We start from the raw sequence: 15,950 nt of genomic DNA on the forward strand, positions 1-15,950 counted from the left end.
TATACTGTCAACATTGAGAAATGAAGATAAATAATGTGAGAAAGCAATAATAAATAAATAAGGAGGTAAAAAGAACTGTATAGGAAACTGATCTTTCAAATAAATTATATATAGGGGCTGTAAGTCTATGTACACTTGCCAACAACTAAAATGTTGTCATAACTCACTAATGCAGGGGCAAAATACAGCACCAAGAAGGTGGTTTTTCCTTTCTAACCTCAGATGAGTGGAGTATTTCCAGGAAAGACCTAAAAAAACCTGACAAATGATAGCAGCATTGTTTGTTCTTTTCATATGAACAGGATGCACAAGAACACACTGCGCTGTAATAGATATCAAGGAAAACATGGTCCTTGGATTAGGCTAAATATCCATTTTTTAATTCTTAAAAACCATACACATTACTCAACAAGTTTAAAATGTAAATTGAATCACAATAACCATTTACATTTCTCAAGATAAACAGACACAAAGTACTTTTTATTTCCAAATGTTAAGTTAAAAAAATCCATAAAACAGATGGAAAAACATTCATCCATGTTGCAGGATGAAGCTACAGAATAAACCATGGATTTTTTTCTTTTCACATATTTTCCCTAATTCGCAAACTCAAGCTGCTTTTTATTTGTTAAACATTAAGAACAAAAATAAATTATTAAAAAAGTGGACGTGCTGTCTGAAGAGCACACCCTTTTCTTCTTGAAACATTCTCCTTTTTCCCCCGACTGACCCAAACAGAGAGAAAAAAAACAGCTAATACAAGCCAAAAAAACTAGCTAATCTAAATATAAATGTGTATTTATCTGACTGTAGGTGTTTCCTTAAAGCCTGGTTCCTAATATTAGCCACCCTGAGTAATACATTTCTAACAGAACCGATCAGACCCCTTGTTTAAAGAGCTCCCCACCCCAAGCAAATGTTACTGCACCTGTTATTCTGTAAAATTCCTCCAAGTCTGCTTCAGCAGATCAAAAGTTTGTCTGTCCATAAAAATACAAGTAAAACTTCACTTTATAATGTTTGTATCAAAATTTTCAAAGGGAGATAAATTGAAGTACCCTGTGCAGGAATCACTTAAGGAATCCTAAAAAATCCCTTTTTCATTTTAGCCGTTTCCAGTATCCCAGGTGTCAAATACATTGTACAACCCAAGTCCAATGCAATAATTTAACTAATATTTATGGAATAAGATCAATAATATGAGAACACATAGATGTTTTGTGGTTTTACCATTTTGTAATTTGAACAAGCCAGAAACTTTAAGTGGAAAATTATATGGAAAAAAGTCACACTTCTTTGACCAAGACAAATGTAAATTCAAATATAAATTAAATCACAATGATTTACCTACAAAAAAAGGGAAAAAAAACCCTGCGTATTATTGTTAAATGTTTATTTGTTGCACTTTTTTGGATTTGAATTGTATTTTTCTAAATCTGTTATCAATTGTCAGTATCTCACATTAGCAGGGAGAGACATGTCCCCAGAGGAACTTTTTGTATCTTAATATCTAATTATGAGCTTTGTTACTGTCTTAACTTAACATTTTTAATCAAACAAATAAAATATGAAACATCTAGTTCCAAGCACTTCAGTGAATTCGCTTACAATCGATAACGAACTTGGAATTAGAAACGCAACAGTCCCTATCAGCACAAAAAGTAGCTTCGAAACTGAAAGTAAAGCAGTAGTACAAACACAGGGAAATGTATTAACAGAGGCCAATGCTGCATCCCTGTCCTCACCTGTTTAACACAGAGTAACCCGTCTGGACCTCAACACCTCTGTTCATTGCTATACAAGCCTTAGTGTTATCTATTTGGCTAAAAGATTCTATTTATCCACAAATATATAACAAATAAAACTTGCAGGCAAAAATAGTTTAGTTTCCATAGAAACATACATTTTTCCTGAAAATACAGCAGAATCTGAAATATTCTTGTTTATTTGTCCCCGTTGTCTGCATAAGGAAGCTCCTTTACCAACAAAGAAAAAATATCTACAAACTTTGTAAACAGACCTGCTTCCTTCAAAAAACATAAATAATTTAATATATTAACAGCCAAATGGAGCAGAAATTAAACTATTTAATAAACTAGGGCCAAAGAAATGTACATCACCATTCAGAAAAAAAGAAAAGCAAAAAGTCAATTTCTCACAGCTGATCTGCAAGCCATATGGAGAACGATCTCCTCATAATTAGAATAATTAAATAACAACAATAACAAAAATACAGGTCACTTTATAGCTGAATTCATAATCCCTTCATTCTCACAAAAGGGGGGAGACAGATTTTACAGGTAGGGTGGAAATGAAGTCCTCCACCCCTTGAGAGGATGTTAAGAATCAAATAAGACAACAAAAATGGTAATATCACAACCAAAACCTACATTCTGATGAATGCTTGCTTTTGTTTCAGTCAAGCTTAAGCTAAGCTCCGAGGTTACACTCAGCTCTGCACCAGTGAGTCCGCTGAGCACAGGTTTTCTGCAAAGACGAGAGGTGGATGTGGCTTCGTATGAAGGGACGGCACCGATCATAGGGAGGTCTCCACGCTGTGCATGGGGCTTGCAGGAGCCGAGGGTGGGGCTGATTTGCTGTTGTCTAGGAATAGGTGAATACCGCTGTCCACAGCATTATTGTTCTGATTGGGCGACGGAGATGGAGGGGGAGGAGGTGTGGGGGTGGCGTTTCTCTTTGTGGGGGCATCGTCCTCTGCATCCGTATCATCGATGAGGGGGATGTGTGGCTCTGAGTCCTCTATCCGAAACTCCGGGTGGGTCATGAAGTTGTGGATTGAGGAGCGGGACTCAGGCTTTTCCAGCCCCTCATAGGGGGACAGAGAGCTGCGGAATGCATTCACTACTCGAATCTGGGTAAAAGCAGGAGTATAGACAAGACATGCAGTTAGCCCTCAAATTTATTCAGCAACTCAATCACACAAACAATTAAAAAAGTCATAGACTCAGCTTTTGAATTTTCAATAAAGGTCAAACCAAGGCCAAAAACTGGTTATAATCAAGGTGAGTTAACAGAAACATGTGAGCAGCAGGACAGCTAGTGGTGAGTAAAACCTGATTCTCAAGTAGAAGATACAAAAAAAAACATCTCTTTCTTTCCATGCTCACATTTAAAATATATTTAACAAAAAGGTCAGAAAAAACAATGAGTATCCTCTCTTAGTAGCAATGTCAAAAACTCTCACAACCAGTGTCCAGTTATTTAAAATGCAAACGAGAGAGAGAAAAAATAAGGACAGAAAGAGAGAGGGACAGAAAGATAGTTTAATAACAACTACACTTAAACATGAAGTTAATTGATTAGGACATGCTAGGGTAAGTGAGACATGGGGGGGCTTGTATATTACTGATTGTGTTTTGATACAAAAACTTTAAGCAGCCAAGCAGATCTAAGCTGTACAACACATCATTTCACAAAGGAACGAGAGACTCGACCCATGCACAGCGCCGCTGCCCTTTGATTAACAGAGGTAAACCTTTGAGTATAGCCCATGACACATTTTCACAGAATCTAAAAAGGAATAAGTCCGAGTCAGAGTTACAGATTTTGTTTTGGACTCAGAAGGACAGCTTGATTTTAAAGATTTTAGAGAGAAAAGTTATGCATTAGATAAGCTGATTTAGAGGATTTCACATCAGAGCACATACAGATTGAGTGACAAAATTAATAAAAGTGAATAAATAATGACAGTGACAGTCATATAACATCCATCTGCAGAGAAGAGTTAATAGATGGAAATTATTTAAAAAGACAATTAATCATTTGTACATGGATGACAGGAGGTTTAGTCACAAAGTCCACTTGTCCCCTTAGAAGAAATCATCGCTGCAAATCAATACAAAGTTATTTTTATTCATCATATATGATTGACTATTTCTAGCCTGAAGGGGGAGGTCTTTTCCTGTATAAATACCTTTATCTACAGGTCCAAAGAGGGCACTGAATTTCTTTATGAGTATAAAAATGATCTCATGCTAAGACCTTTTCTGCAACCAAATCTTATTTCAACTGAACACCCACATCCTCTAATAAAAAATATTTTAAAAAAAATTTTGTCCTACACCTGCAGTACAGCTCCAGAGACTTAGTATCTATGTTTAGGCATACTAAAGCTGTACTGGTGGCTGAAAGCTCCCCCTCCAAATGCCTTTTTTATTTATTACTCAATATATCAGGGCACCACCATCAACAGAGGACCTATAAAGTAATCGTTAGTGTGTAGTCGAAGATCAGCATTCCTGGCCAGGCTGGACCTAAAAACAAAGCTGTGGAATTGTTAATGAATTATTTGTGTTGTCATATAAAACTAATAACAAAACATGATAACACACAAACTAGAGTGGGATAAAAGAGGTATAAATAGGGAGAGAAAAGGGAATACTTCCAACTATCCTCCCAAACTTATAAAGAATTATAGACAAACTATTCTAGTCTTCATAAAACAATCTTATCTTCAATAAGATATTCACAGTTCAGGCTAAAATAAGTTGATGAACCCTCAGCTTTTGACTTCTACTATGTACAACAGCATTCTCACTTACTAGAAAACCTGACTGTGATGCACAACAAAAAACCCTTTCTCAAAAAACCCTCTTTTGTAAACTACAGTACAGGCCAAAAGTTTGGACACACCTTCTCATTCCTGTGGTTTCTCTTAATTTTTTTTAAATTTTCTACATTGTAGATTAATACTAAAGACATCCAAACTATGAAGGAACACATATGGAATTATGTAGTAAACAAAAAAGTGTTAAACAAACCAGAATATGTTTTATATTTTAGATTCTTCAAAGTAGCCATCTTTTGCTTTAATGACAGATTTGCACACTCTTTGAAATTTTCTCAACCAGCTTTATTAGGTTTCCACCTGGAATGGTTTTCAATGAATGTTTGTGCCTTGTCTAGAGTGAATTTTTGGAATTTGTTGCTTTTTTAATGTGTTTGAGACCATCAGTTGGGTTGTGCAGAGGTAGAGTTGGTAAAATATAAAACATATTCTGGTTTGTTTAACACTTTTTGGTTCACTACATAATTCTTCATAGTTTGGATGTCTTCAGTATTAATCTACAATGTAGAAAATAAAAATAATCAAGAAAAAACATTGAAGAGAAGGTGTGTCCAAACTTTTGGCTGGTGTGTCCAAACTTTTGGCCTGTACTGTATGTCGTGATCAAGATTAATTTTAGAGGATCAATTCAAAAATTGTACTGACGTAACAAAGATTACAATAGAAGGCTACAAAATCACTGTTGTAAAACTGTTAGTGTTTTTTCCTATTTTTGGCAAGAGCATTGGTTACTTTTGCGTCGAACCTATTTTGAGCGTCTTGATTTTGAGGTCACATGTGGAATGTGAAATAAAATCAAAAGCCTTACATGAGCTGACTAAGTATTGGAACATTTACACATTTTACACACTAGGATGTGTAAAAGCTTGCTCAAATGTGGACAGTGTCATTTTTGTTTACACAGCTTCAAATTCATGGCAAACGTATTTTAATCGTTTTTTAATTACATCAGATCTACACAACTTTCTTGCAGGAATCGAGCAGTGGTCCCCAACCACCGGGCCATAGACCGGTACCGGTCCGTGGGTCATTTATTACCGGGCCGCACAGAAAGAATAAATAATTATAGATCACTACATCAGCAATGAAAACACTGCTTCCATTTCCAACACACCAGTGTTTATTATCTCATATCACCCCCAGGTGAAAGCAGCATCTCGTTGCAGCAAAAAAACTAATTTGTGAGCAGTATAGTTATTCTATTTTAAATCCTCCCGGCCCCACCGATCCGTGAAATTATATCTTATATGAAACCGGTCCGTGGTGCAAAAAAGGTTCGGGAGCACAGTTTGTGTTTTTCCTCATGACCTTGGCAAGAGACCACTGTTCCATGTACTTTTTATTGGATGCATTGAAACTAGTATTATTTATATGAACACAAATAATTATATCAAATAATAATCACCAACAAGGAAAGAGTTAAATTTCATTACAGAGCTTTTTACACCATCAATTGAATAATGTGCATTTCTTTATGTACATTTTTGACCCACAATGTTTTGATGAGTATGTGCGTTATTATTTTTTTTTTTACAGAACCTATGTATACAGTGCCTTGCAAAAGTATTCAGCCCCCTTGAACTTTTCAAACTTTTGCCACATTTCAGGCTTCAAACATAACGATATGAAATTGTAATTTTTTGTGAAGAATCAACAACAAGTGGGACACAATCGTGAAGTAGAACGAAATTTATTGGATATTTTAAACTTTTTTTAGAAATAAAAAACTAAAAAGTGGGGCGTGCAATATTATTCAGCCCCTTTACTTTCAGTGCAGCAAACTCACTCCAGAAGTTCATTGAGGATCTCTGAATGATCCAATGTTGACCTAAATGACTGATGGTGATAAATAGAATCCACCTGTGTGTAATCAAGTCTCCGTATAAATGCACCTGCTCTGTGACAGTCTCAGAGTTCTGTTTAAAGCGCAGAGAGCATCATGAAGACCAAGGAACACACCAGGCAGGTCCGAGATACTGTTGTGGAGAAGTTTAAAGCCGGATTTGGATACAAAAAGATTTCCCAAGCTTTAAACATCTCAAGGAGCACTGTGCAAGCGATCATATTGAAATGGAAGGAGTATCAGACCACTGCAAATCTACCAAGACCCGGCCGTCCCTCTAAACTTTCAGCTCAAACAAGGAGAAGACTGATCAGAGATGCAGCCAAGAGGCCCATGATCACTCTGAATGAACTGCAGAGATCTACAGCTGAGGTGGGAGAATCTGTCCATAGGACACAATCAGTCGTACACTGCACAAATCTGGCCTTTATGGAAGAGTGGCAAGAAGAAAGCCATTTCTCAAAGATATCTATAAAAAGTCACCTGGGAGACACACCAAACATGTGGAAGAAGGTGCTCTGGTCAGATGAAACCAAAATCGAACTTTTTGGCCACAATGCAAAACGTTATGTTTGGCGTAAAAGCAACACAGCTCATCACCCTGAACACACCATCCCCACTGTCAAACATGGTGGTGGCAGCATCATGGTTTGGGCCTGCTTTTCTTCAGCAGGGACAGGGAAGATGGTTAAAATTGATGGGAAGATGGATGGAGCCAAATACAGGACCATTCTGGAAGAAAACCTGTTGCAGTCTGCAAAAGACCTGAGACTGGGACGGAGATTTATCTTCCAACAAGACAATGATCCAAAACATAAAGCAAAATCTACAATGGAATGGTTCACAAATAAACGTATCCAGGTGTTAGAATGGCCAAGTCAAAGTCCAGACCTGAATCCCATCGAGAATCTGTGGAAAGAGCTGAAAACTGCTGTTCACAAACGCTCTCCATCCAACCTCACTGAGCTCGAGCTGTTTTGCAAGGAAGAATGGGCAAAAATTTCTGTCTCTCGATGTGCAAAACTGATAGAGACATACCCCAAGCGACTTGCAGCTGTAATCGCAGCAAAAGGTGGCGCTACAAAGTATTAACGCAAGGGGGCTGAATAATATTGCACGCCCCACTTTTCAGTTTTTTATTTCTAAAAAAAGTTTAAAATATCCAATAAATTTCGTTCCACTTCACGATTGTGTCCCACTTGTTGTTGATTCTTCACAAAAAATTACAATTTCATATCGTTATGTTTGAAGCCTGAAATGTGGCAAAAGGTTGAAAAGTTCAAGGGGGCTGAATACTTTTGCAAGGCACTGTATATGACATACAGACATACCCATATTTATGGAATATACACAAATACATATATGGGTATGTCGTGTATATATGCACGTGTTCTGTGAAACAAATTTTTTTTTCTTGCTATTGTGAAATACACAATAGCAAAATCAAGCAAGTAAATAAAAAAAATTTAAAAAGCACAAACAAGGGAACAAATGTGATCAAGTGGGACTGAAGAGAACCAGGAGGGACACCAGACATTATTACAGATGTAACAGGCACAGTACTCCCTGCACTGGGTTTCAGTCCTTGATAAATTAGAGGATGACTGATATCAGTACGAGCCAGCTCAGTAGATAAGCATGCAGAACCCTAATTTAATAGACCAACAGAGAAAACAAACATTTCACAGAAATGATGACAATTGTGCCCACAAGTTTTAAACAATCCCACATAGCTTTTGGCAAGGCCGACTTTTGCAGTGGTGAAGCTAATCTGGTTGTTGTGACCATGGGCATATACTCAAAACATTTACACATAGACTATTGCAATTACAGAGCTTAGTGAGTACGCACAGAGGGACCGAGGCACAGCAGCAGCTGCAGACGTAACAGACACAATGTAAATCTGTTAGAATGATTACACAAAGTTTAATTGTGAAACCCAGCCAAAGCAATCAAACAGAACAATGACAGAGAGACCTCAGCTTCACTGGCCTCAAAACAGTACACAGATATATCTCCATAGATATCAGCACGTGTAGTCAGAAGCAACATGGCATATTTATTTAAACTGATTTTCTTTTGGGTTATTTTGTCCATAGCAAGGAACATAAGGAGAAGAATGTAAAACGTTAGGCGAGTGAAGGAGGAAATGTTATTTGTCATGCACTAAGAAACACGCACTCACACCCCACAGTGGCAGAAGCTTTGTTGGAGGCAGTGGCAGCAGAAAACGCTACATGTGTAGGGCTAGAAACATTGGTTACATCGTGCTGTTGGCTGCCGCTGGAGGGGTGACGCCTGAGGGCCCCCTGAAAGGAAGTGCCGCTCTGGAACGCACTCACTACATCCATCTGCAAGGAATCAGAGAGTGTGACAGGAAGGCCCAAAGTACGCATAGAGCAGAGAGAGAGAGAGAGAGAGAGAGAGTAGAGAGCAAGAGAAAGAGAGAAAAAGAAAAGCAGAAAGAAAGGACAGAAAAGAAGGGCACCCATATAAATAGAGCAAAGGGACAGGTAGCAGCAAAAAATAGAAACTGTACGGAAGACGGGTAATCCCAGCCATAGTATCCTTGATATCGCCCTGATCTGCTTAATCCGCAAGCCAATTGTACGTGTGTACAAGTGTGTAATCTGTAAGAAATGTGTGCAATAGCTAATTTTTATTTTACCAGAAATCACTTTCAGTACCATTTGTGGCACAAAAGGCACTGTCAGTTTGGAAAAGATTGAATATCGGCACTTATTAACTGTAGAGGAACCTATAATTTTGGGCCTTTTTTTTAACGTTAAGTGGCTCAGTGATCTTACCTGAGTCTGTATCCTGTTGAGACCTCGAAACCAGAGTATTTGTCCACGGCGCAGCTCACGCTCTGCATGGTCGATCTCATCAAGGTCCTCCATGTCCTCCAATTCCTCTTCTGGGATCTCCTCTTTTTGAGTACCATGACCTGCTGGCTTTAGGAACTTTAGTCGACTGGTAGGAATGGTGGAGATCAGCTGAAACAGAAATGCATTTAATTTATTTATTTTAGAATGTAAATATTTGTATAGATTAAACTAATTATATACGTTGATGAAATGTTATTAAAATGCACCAAAAGTTACAAACAGTAATACATGTTCAGGCTTGGATTTAATGTCAAATCCAATTGTTGACCAAAAGAGGGCAGTGCTGAACCACTGTATTGTATAATTACAATCAATCTGACTGATCTCGTCTTGTAATCCAGACAGTTCAGCTCCAAGTCTGTGTATTAGTTGGGCGTTCTTGCTCTTGGCTATGGGGCCCTGATCAAAATTTAAGTTTGGAGGCTTCCAGTCACATTGTTTTACTCCAAATAACTACAAATATATGCATCTTTCAACACATAACCAAAATACATATACACTTGCATACAGATGCATCACAGACTAGCAAACGCCCCCCCTACTGACACATGAATTTTCTGGCTTCCCAATGGCCTGCAGTGGATTCTCAAGTGTATCTGTCCACTACTTAGACAGGTACCTAGACCATTCAAAGTGCCAAAAAAACCAACAAAAAACAACGTTCCCTTCCTTCTACAGCCACGGCAAATTGAGTCTCAAGTGCCCAGCCAGGCCAACAGCACTTGAAAGTTCAAACTCTCCACAGTGGTGGGCTTGCGTATTACCTACCATACAAATTGCAAAAAAAGTTGGGACAATAAGTAGTTGGGACAGGAATCAGTAATCTGTAAACTTATGTTTTTTACGTATTTGAATAGTATTTACGTTTGAATAGCAGAAAGGACAGATATGTAATGTTTTACTTTATTAGCCCTATTTTTTTTTTTTATATACAATAATTCCTAATTTACTGCTTGGTAACACGTTCCAAATAAATGTATTGTTGCACCTATGCAACTGTCAGGGTATGGAGGTATGTTAGTGCCAGTGGCATGGCTAACTTGCAGACCTGTGATCTCCAAAACACATTTTATATCATTTACATTTTCGGCATTTAGCAGACACCTCTGCGCAATTGAGGGTTAAGGACAAGGCCCAGCAGCAGCAACCTGGCAGTGGTGGGGCTTGAACCAGCGACCTTCTGGTTACTAGTCCAGTACCTTAACCACTAGGCTACGGCTTGCCCCTATCAAGTGAGGCCCATTGTAAATAAACAAAGTGCAATATTTAGGTAAATGCAATCTTACCTGACCCCAGAGCAGACAGCCAAAACCTAAGAAAGTGCACCACAGCCACTGGTCAATGGACAGTCCCACACAGCTAAACGGCCTTCCTCCAAACTGCACAATTACAATCTGGCAAGAAATTGATTACATCACATTATCTAGTGAAGTCAAGATATATTCCCTTGATGAAACATTCGAATTTGACTGCTACACACCTGGATGATGAAAGTGCCAAAAACAATAGTGCAAAAAATTAAATTGTTGAAAATGCCATCAAAGACGTTCCTCTCTCCATGGATCTTACGGGCATTTATTTCATTGAAAAGCTGCATCATAACAAAGGTGTTGAAGACAATGGTATAGTGCTCAGAGGGACCAGCATTGAGCGGCGCATTACGACCACTGTCTATGTCAAATATCTTCTCACCTAAAAAAAGAAAATAACATCAAATTAAGCCATTTTTTGATATGTAACATCTTTTTATTCGTATTAATCCAGCATGCCAACTTGGTAATGTCTGAAACAAAACCAATCTCGAAAAATATATGCTAAACTTTTGGTCACACATGACAGTGACATGACAACTAAATGATGACAAAGTGATCTATTAATAAGGACCGTCTTTTTACAGCCTTTGAAAGATTTTGATTTAACACTATATTTACAACACAAAATCATAATCTACAATCATTATGTTAACATTGTCTATTTTCCAATCCTCACCTGCTAGCTGAGTCTCTCCTAATCAACAAATAGAACCTAAACTGCCACCTACCTGTACGTTCACACTGTTGGCATATAGCTAAAGCAACTTACAATTGTGACTGAATATAGTCCAAGCAATTATTGATTAAGGGCTTTGATTTGGTGGGCTAGAACTCGTGACCTTCTAGTTATTACTCTATTACCCAAACAGCTGAGCTGCCTGACTGGCCAATTCCTTTTTTCAAACAAATGGTTACAGTGGTGCCTACAACACTAGACCATTACTGCTGGATCTTGGCTTAATCTCAGCAGTGCTATTGGTCGGCCAAGATTCTCAGCATTCTGAAGCCTTGCAAAGGTTGTGCCCAGACCAGAATAAGGTGCTGATAAAAATGAAATGAATGACTATTACTAAGACAATACCAATGATGCTCTAAGGACTTAAAGACACCAACAGTCAGAGCATTGATAATGTTAAAGCAAACTAAAGCCCCATTCATTCATTAAACCTCTATCTAGCTAAAAAATTTAAACATCTTATTTGACATTACAGCTGCAAATTGATTCAAATTTTAACCATGATTATTGGCTTCTTTAATAAACAATGATGCATGAACATTATTGAGCTTAGCTAGAGTTAGCAAACTGCCTAATATTAGAGTCCACATTCTCAGCACTTAACTTGGTCTTGTATACTGTTGGTGCCATTATTTGGGTTATATATTATACATATACTGTACATCTTGCCTTTGCTGGAAACACTGTTGGTTCTTACCCACAAACAGGAGAGTGAATATGACTGTAAGCTGGTAGACTGCATGGCCCAGGATGTTCTTCATCATGGTTTTAGAAATAAGGGGCTTGTTACGGCCATATGGTTTCCTTAGCAGCAAAGACTCTGTAGGAGGCTCGGTGGCCAGTGCAAGGGATGCAAACGTGTCCATGATCAGATTTACCCACAACATCTGTACTGCTTTCAGAGGAGAGTCCTTGGCAAAAATAAAATAGATTTATGAAGTTATGAAGAGCCTTGTTTAGGGTTAAGCTTTTAGCTAAATAACACTAACGATGTTAAATATTGTTAAGATTACATTTTGATCTTTAAATATCAGGACATTCTATGCTATGCAGGTCTCATTTACCTGTGTGATGCAGGCTCCTGTAAAAGCCACAATTACAGCCACTACATTGACAGTGAGCTGAAACTGCAGAAACTTGGAGATGCTGTCGTAGACATTGCGTCCCCACATAACTGCTTTCACAATACTACTGAAATTGTCATCGGTGAGAATGATGTCTGAAGCCTCTTTTGCCACATCTGTGCCAGCAATGCCCTAGAAACAAACACACCACCACTTATTTTCCTCTGCAACACAGTTTACACCATATGTTATGAACTATTTTGTTTTAAACCACATTATAAACCATGTTTTCATAATGTTTGTCCACGGGTTTACAAATGTGATGTTAGCTATACAAAGTTTGGACATTTATCTGGGAAAAAAAAAAAAAAAAAACTACATACCATAGCAAACCCAACATCAGCCTTTTTTAAAGCAGGGCCATCATTGGTACCGTCTCCTGTTACCGCTACTACTTGCCTCTGTTCTGCAACAGTGCTGTCAATGATCCCTAGCATAAAGAGATATGTATGAACATGTCAGTCAAAACTCACCATCACAGAATTATATTCCAAAGCGTCAGTACACCATAAACTTGTCCTTCACACTGGTTTGTGAAACACATGTGGACTTTTAGCTGGAATTAATTACCACTGTTTAGTGAACATATTCAGGATGTATCCATGATTAGCATAATTTAATCAATAATTCTTATTTTGTAAGCTTTATTTATGCATTTTGCAAAGTTTTATACATTGGAAGTTTGTTGTTCTCTGCCCACTGCGGCTTTAAGTGAGCTAAGCTGGCACAGCAAGGACACAAAACACTGTGCATCAGGACTAGTCTGACACACTGGTGTTTTTCAGCAAACACTGCATGCCAGCAGTCATGTCCCCTAAGGCTGCTTCAACATGTGTTTCGTGCTTCATTCGCTTCAAGGCTTTGTGCATATTGGCACTTACCGCAGCATTTACACCCTTAAAAAACGACTATGGCAATAATAGTCATTTGGAGACGTGATAAAAAGGAAATGCATTAATGAAATTTTACTGCCTTGATTAAAGAGTGCATTGAAATGACAACAAGCTATTTCAAGATTAGTAAATAAATTCCTATCTGAAATGCAAACTCAGTCTCCACATTTGACAGCTTACTAGTTACCATGCTGTATTTTTCTCACATGGTCATGGTTCTAATTTAAGTTTCTGTATTCTATGAGGTCCCTCCCATCAAAAAAGCATAAACGTAAGATAGTTACACTGAATTAAGCTTCCAGACTCGCTGTCATCCATGGCCCTACATTTTTATGGAATCATTAATAGTTGTGTTCGAAGTTTAGCACTTTGAACTTTAGAAATTACCTTAGCAAAACAGAGATTATCAGATCAAAGCTCAAGTCTAAATTGTGTGTGATGTTTTTTGCAAAAAAATAAATAATATAAATGTGACTTCAATAACAAAAACATGGTTTGACTAGGGCTCTTTCAATATTAGGTGTTAAAAGCATACCTTTAACTAATGTGTGCTTGTCTGTTGGTGAAGATCTAGCCAGGACCCTCAGTTTCTGCCATATTTTATCAATCCGCTCCTGTTCAATCTAAAAAGTAAGCACATCCTGCTAGTCAGTATTTTTAAATGCATTTCCATGATTTTAAAATGCAGTTCTTTAAAAACTGCAGCAAATCCCTCACCTCTCCTTTTTCGTTTCGTATCCGCCGATTAAATTCTTTGCCCTCCAAGCAAAGAAAATCATCTCCAGGCTGCAGGATGCCGCATTTGGTTGCTATGGCTCGAGCTGTGTTGATGTTGTCCCCAGTGACCATGCGTACTGTGATCCCTGCACGCTGGCACTTTCTAATGGCATCGGGGACCTGAGTAATAGAGAGAGCTGGGTCAGACTGCTGCCAGCAGACACTATGTTTGCCTAATTAGGCACTAACACTATTCATTTAACTGTAAAATGGCTTTAAAACCTTTACAAATGATGGTTAGTAGTGTTTTCACTACGCTAATGCTTTGTACCTCGGGTCTAACAGGGTCTTCGATGCCCACCACACACACGCAAGTAAGTCTAGCGAGAATGTCGCTCTCATTTTCCCAGTCAGGTTCACCATCTGAAACAGGGAAGTCTCTGTACGCCAGGCATATTGTCCTCAGGCCTTCAGAAGCCATAGGCTCAATCACCTTCTTCACCATATCGTCTCGGTCTCGTGGTCTAAACACTTTGGTCTCACCACTCGCTGTTAGGATCTTATAACATCTGTTAAAAAAAATGGCAGTGCAGGATAAATGCAAAATATGAAAATGCAAACAAGCTATGCAGCAGAAAAAACACAATCCAAATAGTTTTTCTGAGAAAAAAATTCTCAGTAGTCTGGCTCTCTGGTTTAAGGAAATAAGCAAAGCATTTGATTTGCTTATTGAGCTTGCTGGCACAATTTACTACCTACTACTTCTTTAAGAAATATCATGAGTGATGCCTACTTCTTTAGCAGAATCTCTGACGCTCCTTTGCTGAACATCCGGAAGCTTCCGTCAGCATTCCTCAGCACGGTGCTCATGGATTTCCTGACAGAGTTGAAAGTGTAAACTTTGTAGAGTTTTTCCTCTGGGATCTCGTTGCGGACTGCTTGGTAGTCCTTTTTCAAGTCCAGCACAAAGCCAAGCAAGGCACATTCAGTTTTGTTGCCTACCTGACGAGCAAGACCACCTTCTTTTTCAGGAGACTGTAAAAATTTTTTAAAAACATTTTAACCAGAAGAAGTTCAAAGACACATTTCTAAAGTATGCAAGTAAACATATTTTTAGAGCTAAATATCATTAGCAAAATCACTTTTTCAACTAGAATTCAAGGTGTTGCCCTTCAATATGTAATACAGAATATTCAATATAGAGGAAGCACCAAAATATAAGAGTACAGAGAGAGATTTAATACAACATCCAAGCGACAATAAATCCCTTCATAGAAGTATAGCTACACTTTTTGCAGTCAACTAGGAGACTGGATTAGATTGTGTGTCTTTTACATTTGTGCTTTTATTATTTACAGGTGCAGGAAAAGCTTAGCTTAATAATAACAGACACACAAAGTCCAGCAAACTAGACAAAAGTAGGACTTGGTTTAGTCTAAGCTAGTCCTTGCTAAAACGATGCACAGTTGCCTTCAAACCTCATTTAGCCAAACACTAAAAAACTGGAACACAAATGCACTCACCATAATCTTGGTAGTATAAGCACAGTTGACACTGATGCCCAACACAAGCAGGTCCATGATGCTGGCAGGGATGACTTCTGGCTCAGGGACCCTCCTGTAGTACTTGTCTGCAATGTAAGCCTGCACCACAGTCATCCTGTTCATAGTGAGAGTACCTGTCTTATCTGAGCAGATGGCGGTGGCATTGCCCATGGTCTCACAGGCATCTAAATGTCTCACCAAATTGTTGTCTTTCATCATTTTCTAAATAAAAGAAAAAAGTAGGATAGGGGGATGAGAAAAAAATAATTAGATATGAAAAAAAATTCTAACCCAAGAAACAAGC

At 38.2% G+C, this 15,950-nt stretch overlaps 1 protein-coding gene across 3 annotated transcripts in view; it reads right to left on the reverse strand.

The window, feature by feature from the left end:
* Positions 1–1,378: 1,378 nt before the first annotated feature.
* Positions 1,379–15,950, reverse strand: part of atp2b1a (ATPase plasma membrane Ca2+ transporting 1a) — a 59,312-nt gene continuing 44,740 nt past the window's right edge. Inside the window, exons 9-21 of one of the 3 annotated variants that reach the window (XM_062995456.1) lie at positions 15,626–15,868; positions 14,896–15,137; positions 14,434–14,671; positions 14,103–14,282; positions 13,921–14,008; positions 12,816–12,922; positions 12,433–12,624; positions 12,066–12,279; positions 10,800–11,011; positions 10,606–10,713; positions 9,239–9,427; positions 8,696–8,782; positions 1,379–2,872 (exon numbers count right to left, since the gene is read on the reverse strand). In XM_062995456.1, coding sequence (XP_062851526.1) covers positions 2,537–2,872; positions 8,696–8,782; positions 9,239–9,427; positions 10,606–10,713; positions 10,800–11,011; positions 12,066–12,279; positions 12,433–12,624; positions 12,816–12,922; positions 13,921–14,008; positions 14,103–14,282; positions 14,434–14,671; positions 14,896–15,137; positions 15,626–15,868 — 2,436 coding nt within the window. In that variant the 3' untranslated portion in view covers positions 1,379–2,536. Of the gene's footprint in view, positions 2,873–8,616; positions 8,783–9,238; positions 9,428–10,605; positions 10,714–10,799; positions 11,012–12,065; positions 12,280–12,432; positions 12,625–12,815; positions 12,923–13,920; positions 14,009–14,102; positions 14,283–14,433; positions 14,672–14,895; positions 15,138–15,625; positions 15,869–15,950 lie in introns of all 3 variants that reach the window. The other 2 variants (XM_062995450.1, XM_062995443.1) reach the window with 2 other exon arrangements.

The sequence above is a fragment of the Trichomycterus rosablanca genome, chromosome 1 (assembly GCF_030014385.1).
Source record: "Trichomycterus rosablanca isolate fTriRos1 chromosome 1, fTriRos1.hap1, whole genome shotgun sequence".
NCBI classification, from domain to species: domain Eukaryota; kingdom Metazoa; phylum Chordata; class Actinopteri; order Siluriformes; family Trichomycteridae; genus Trichomycterus; species Trichomycterus rosablanca.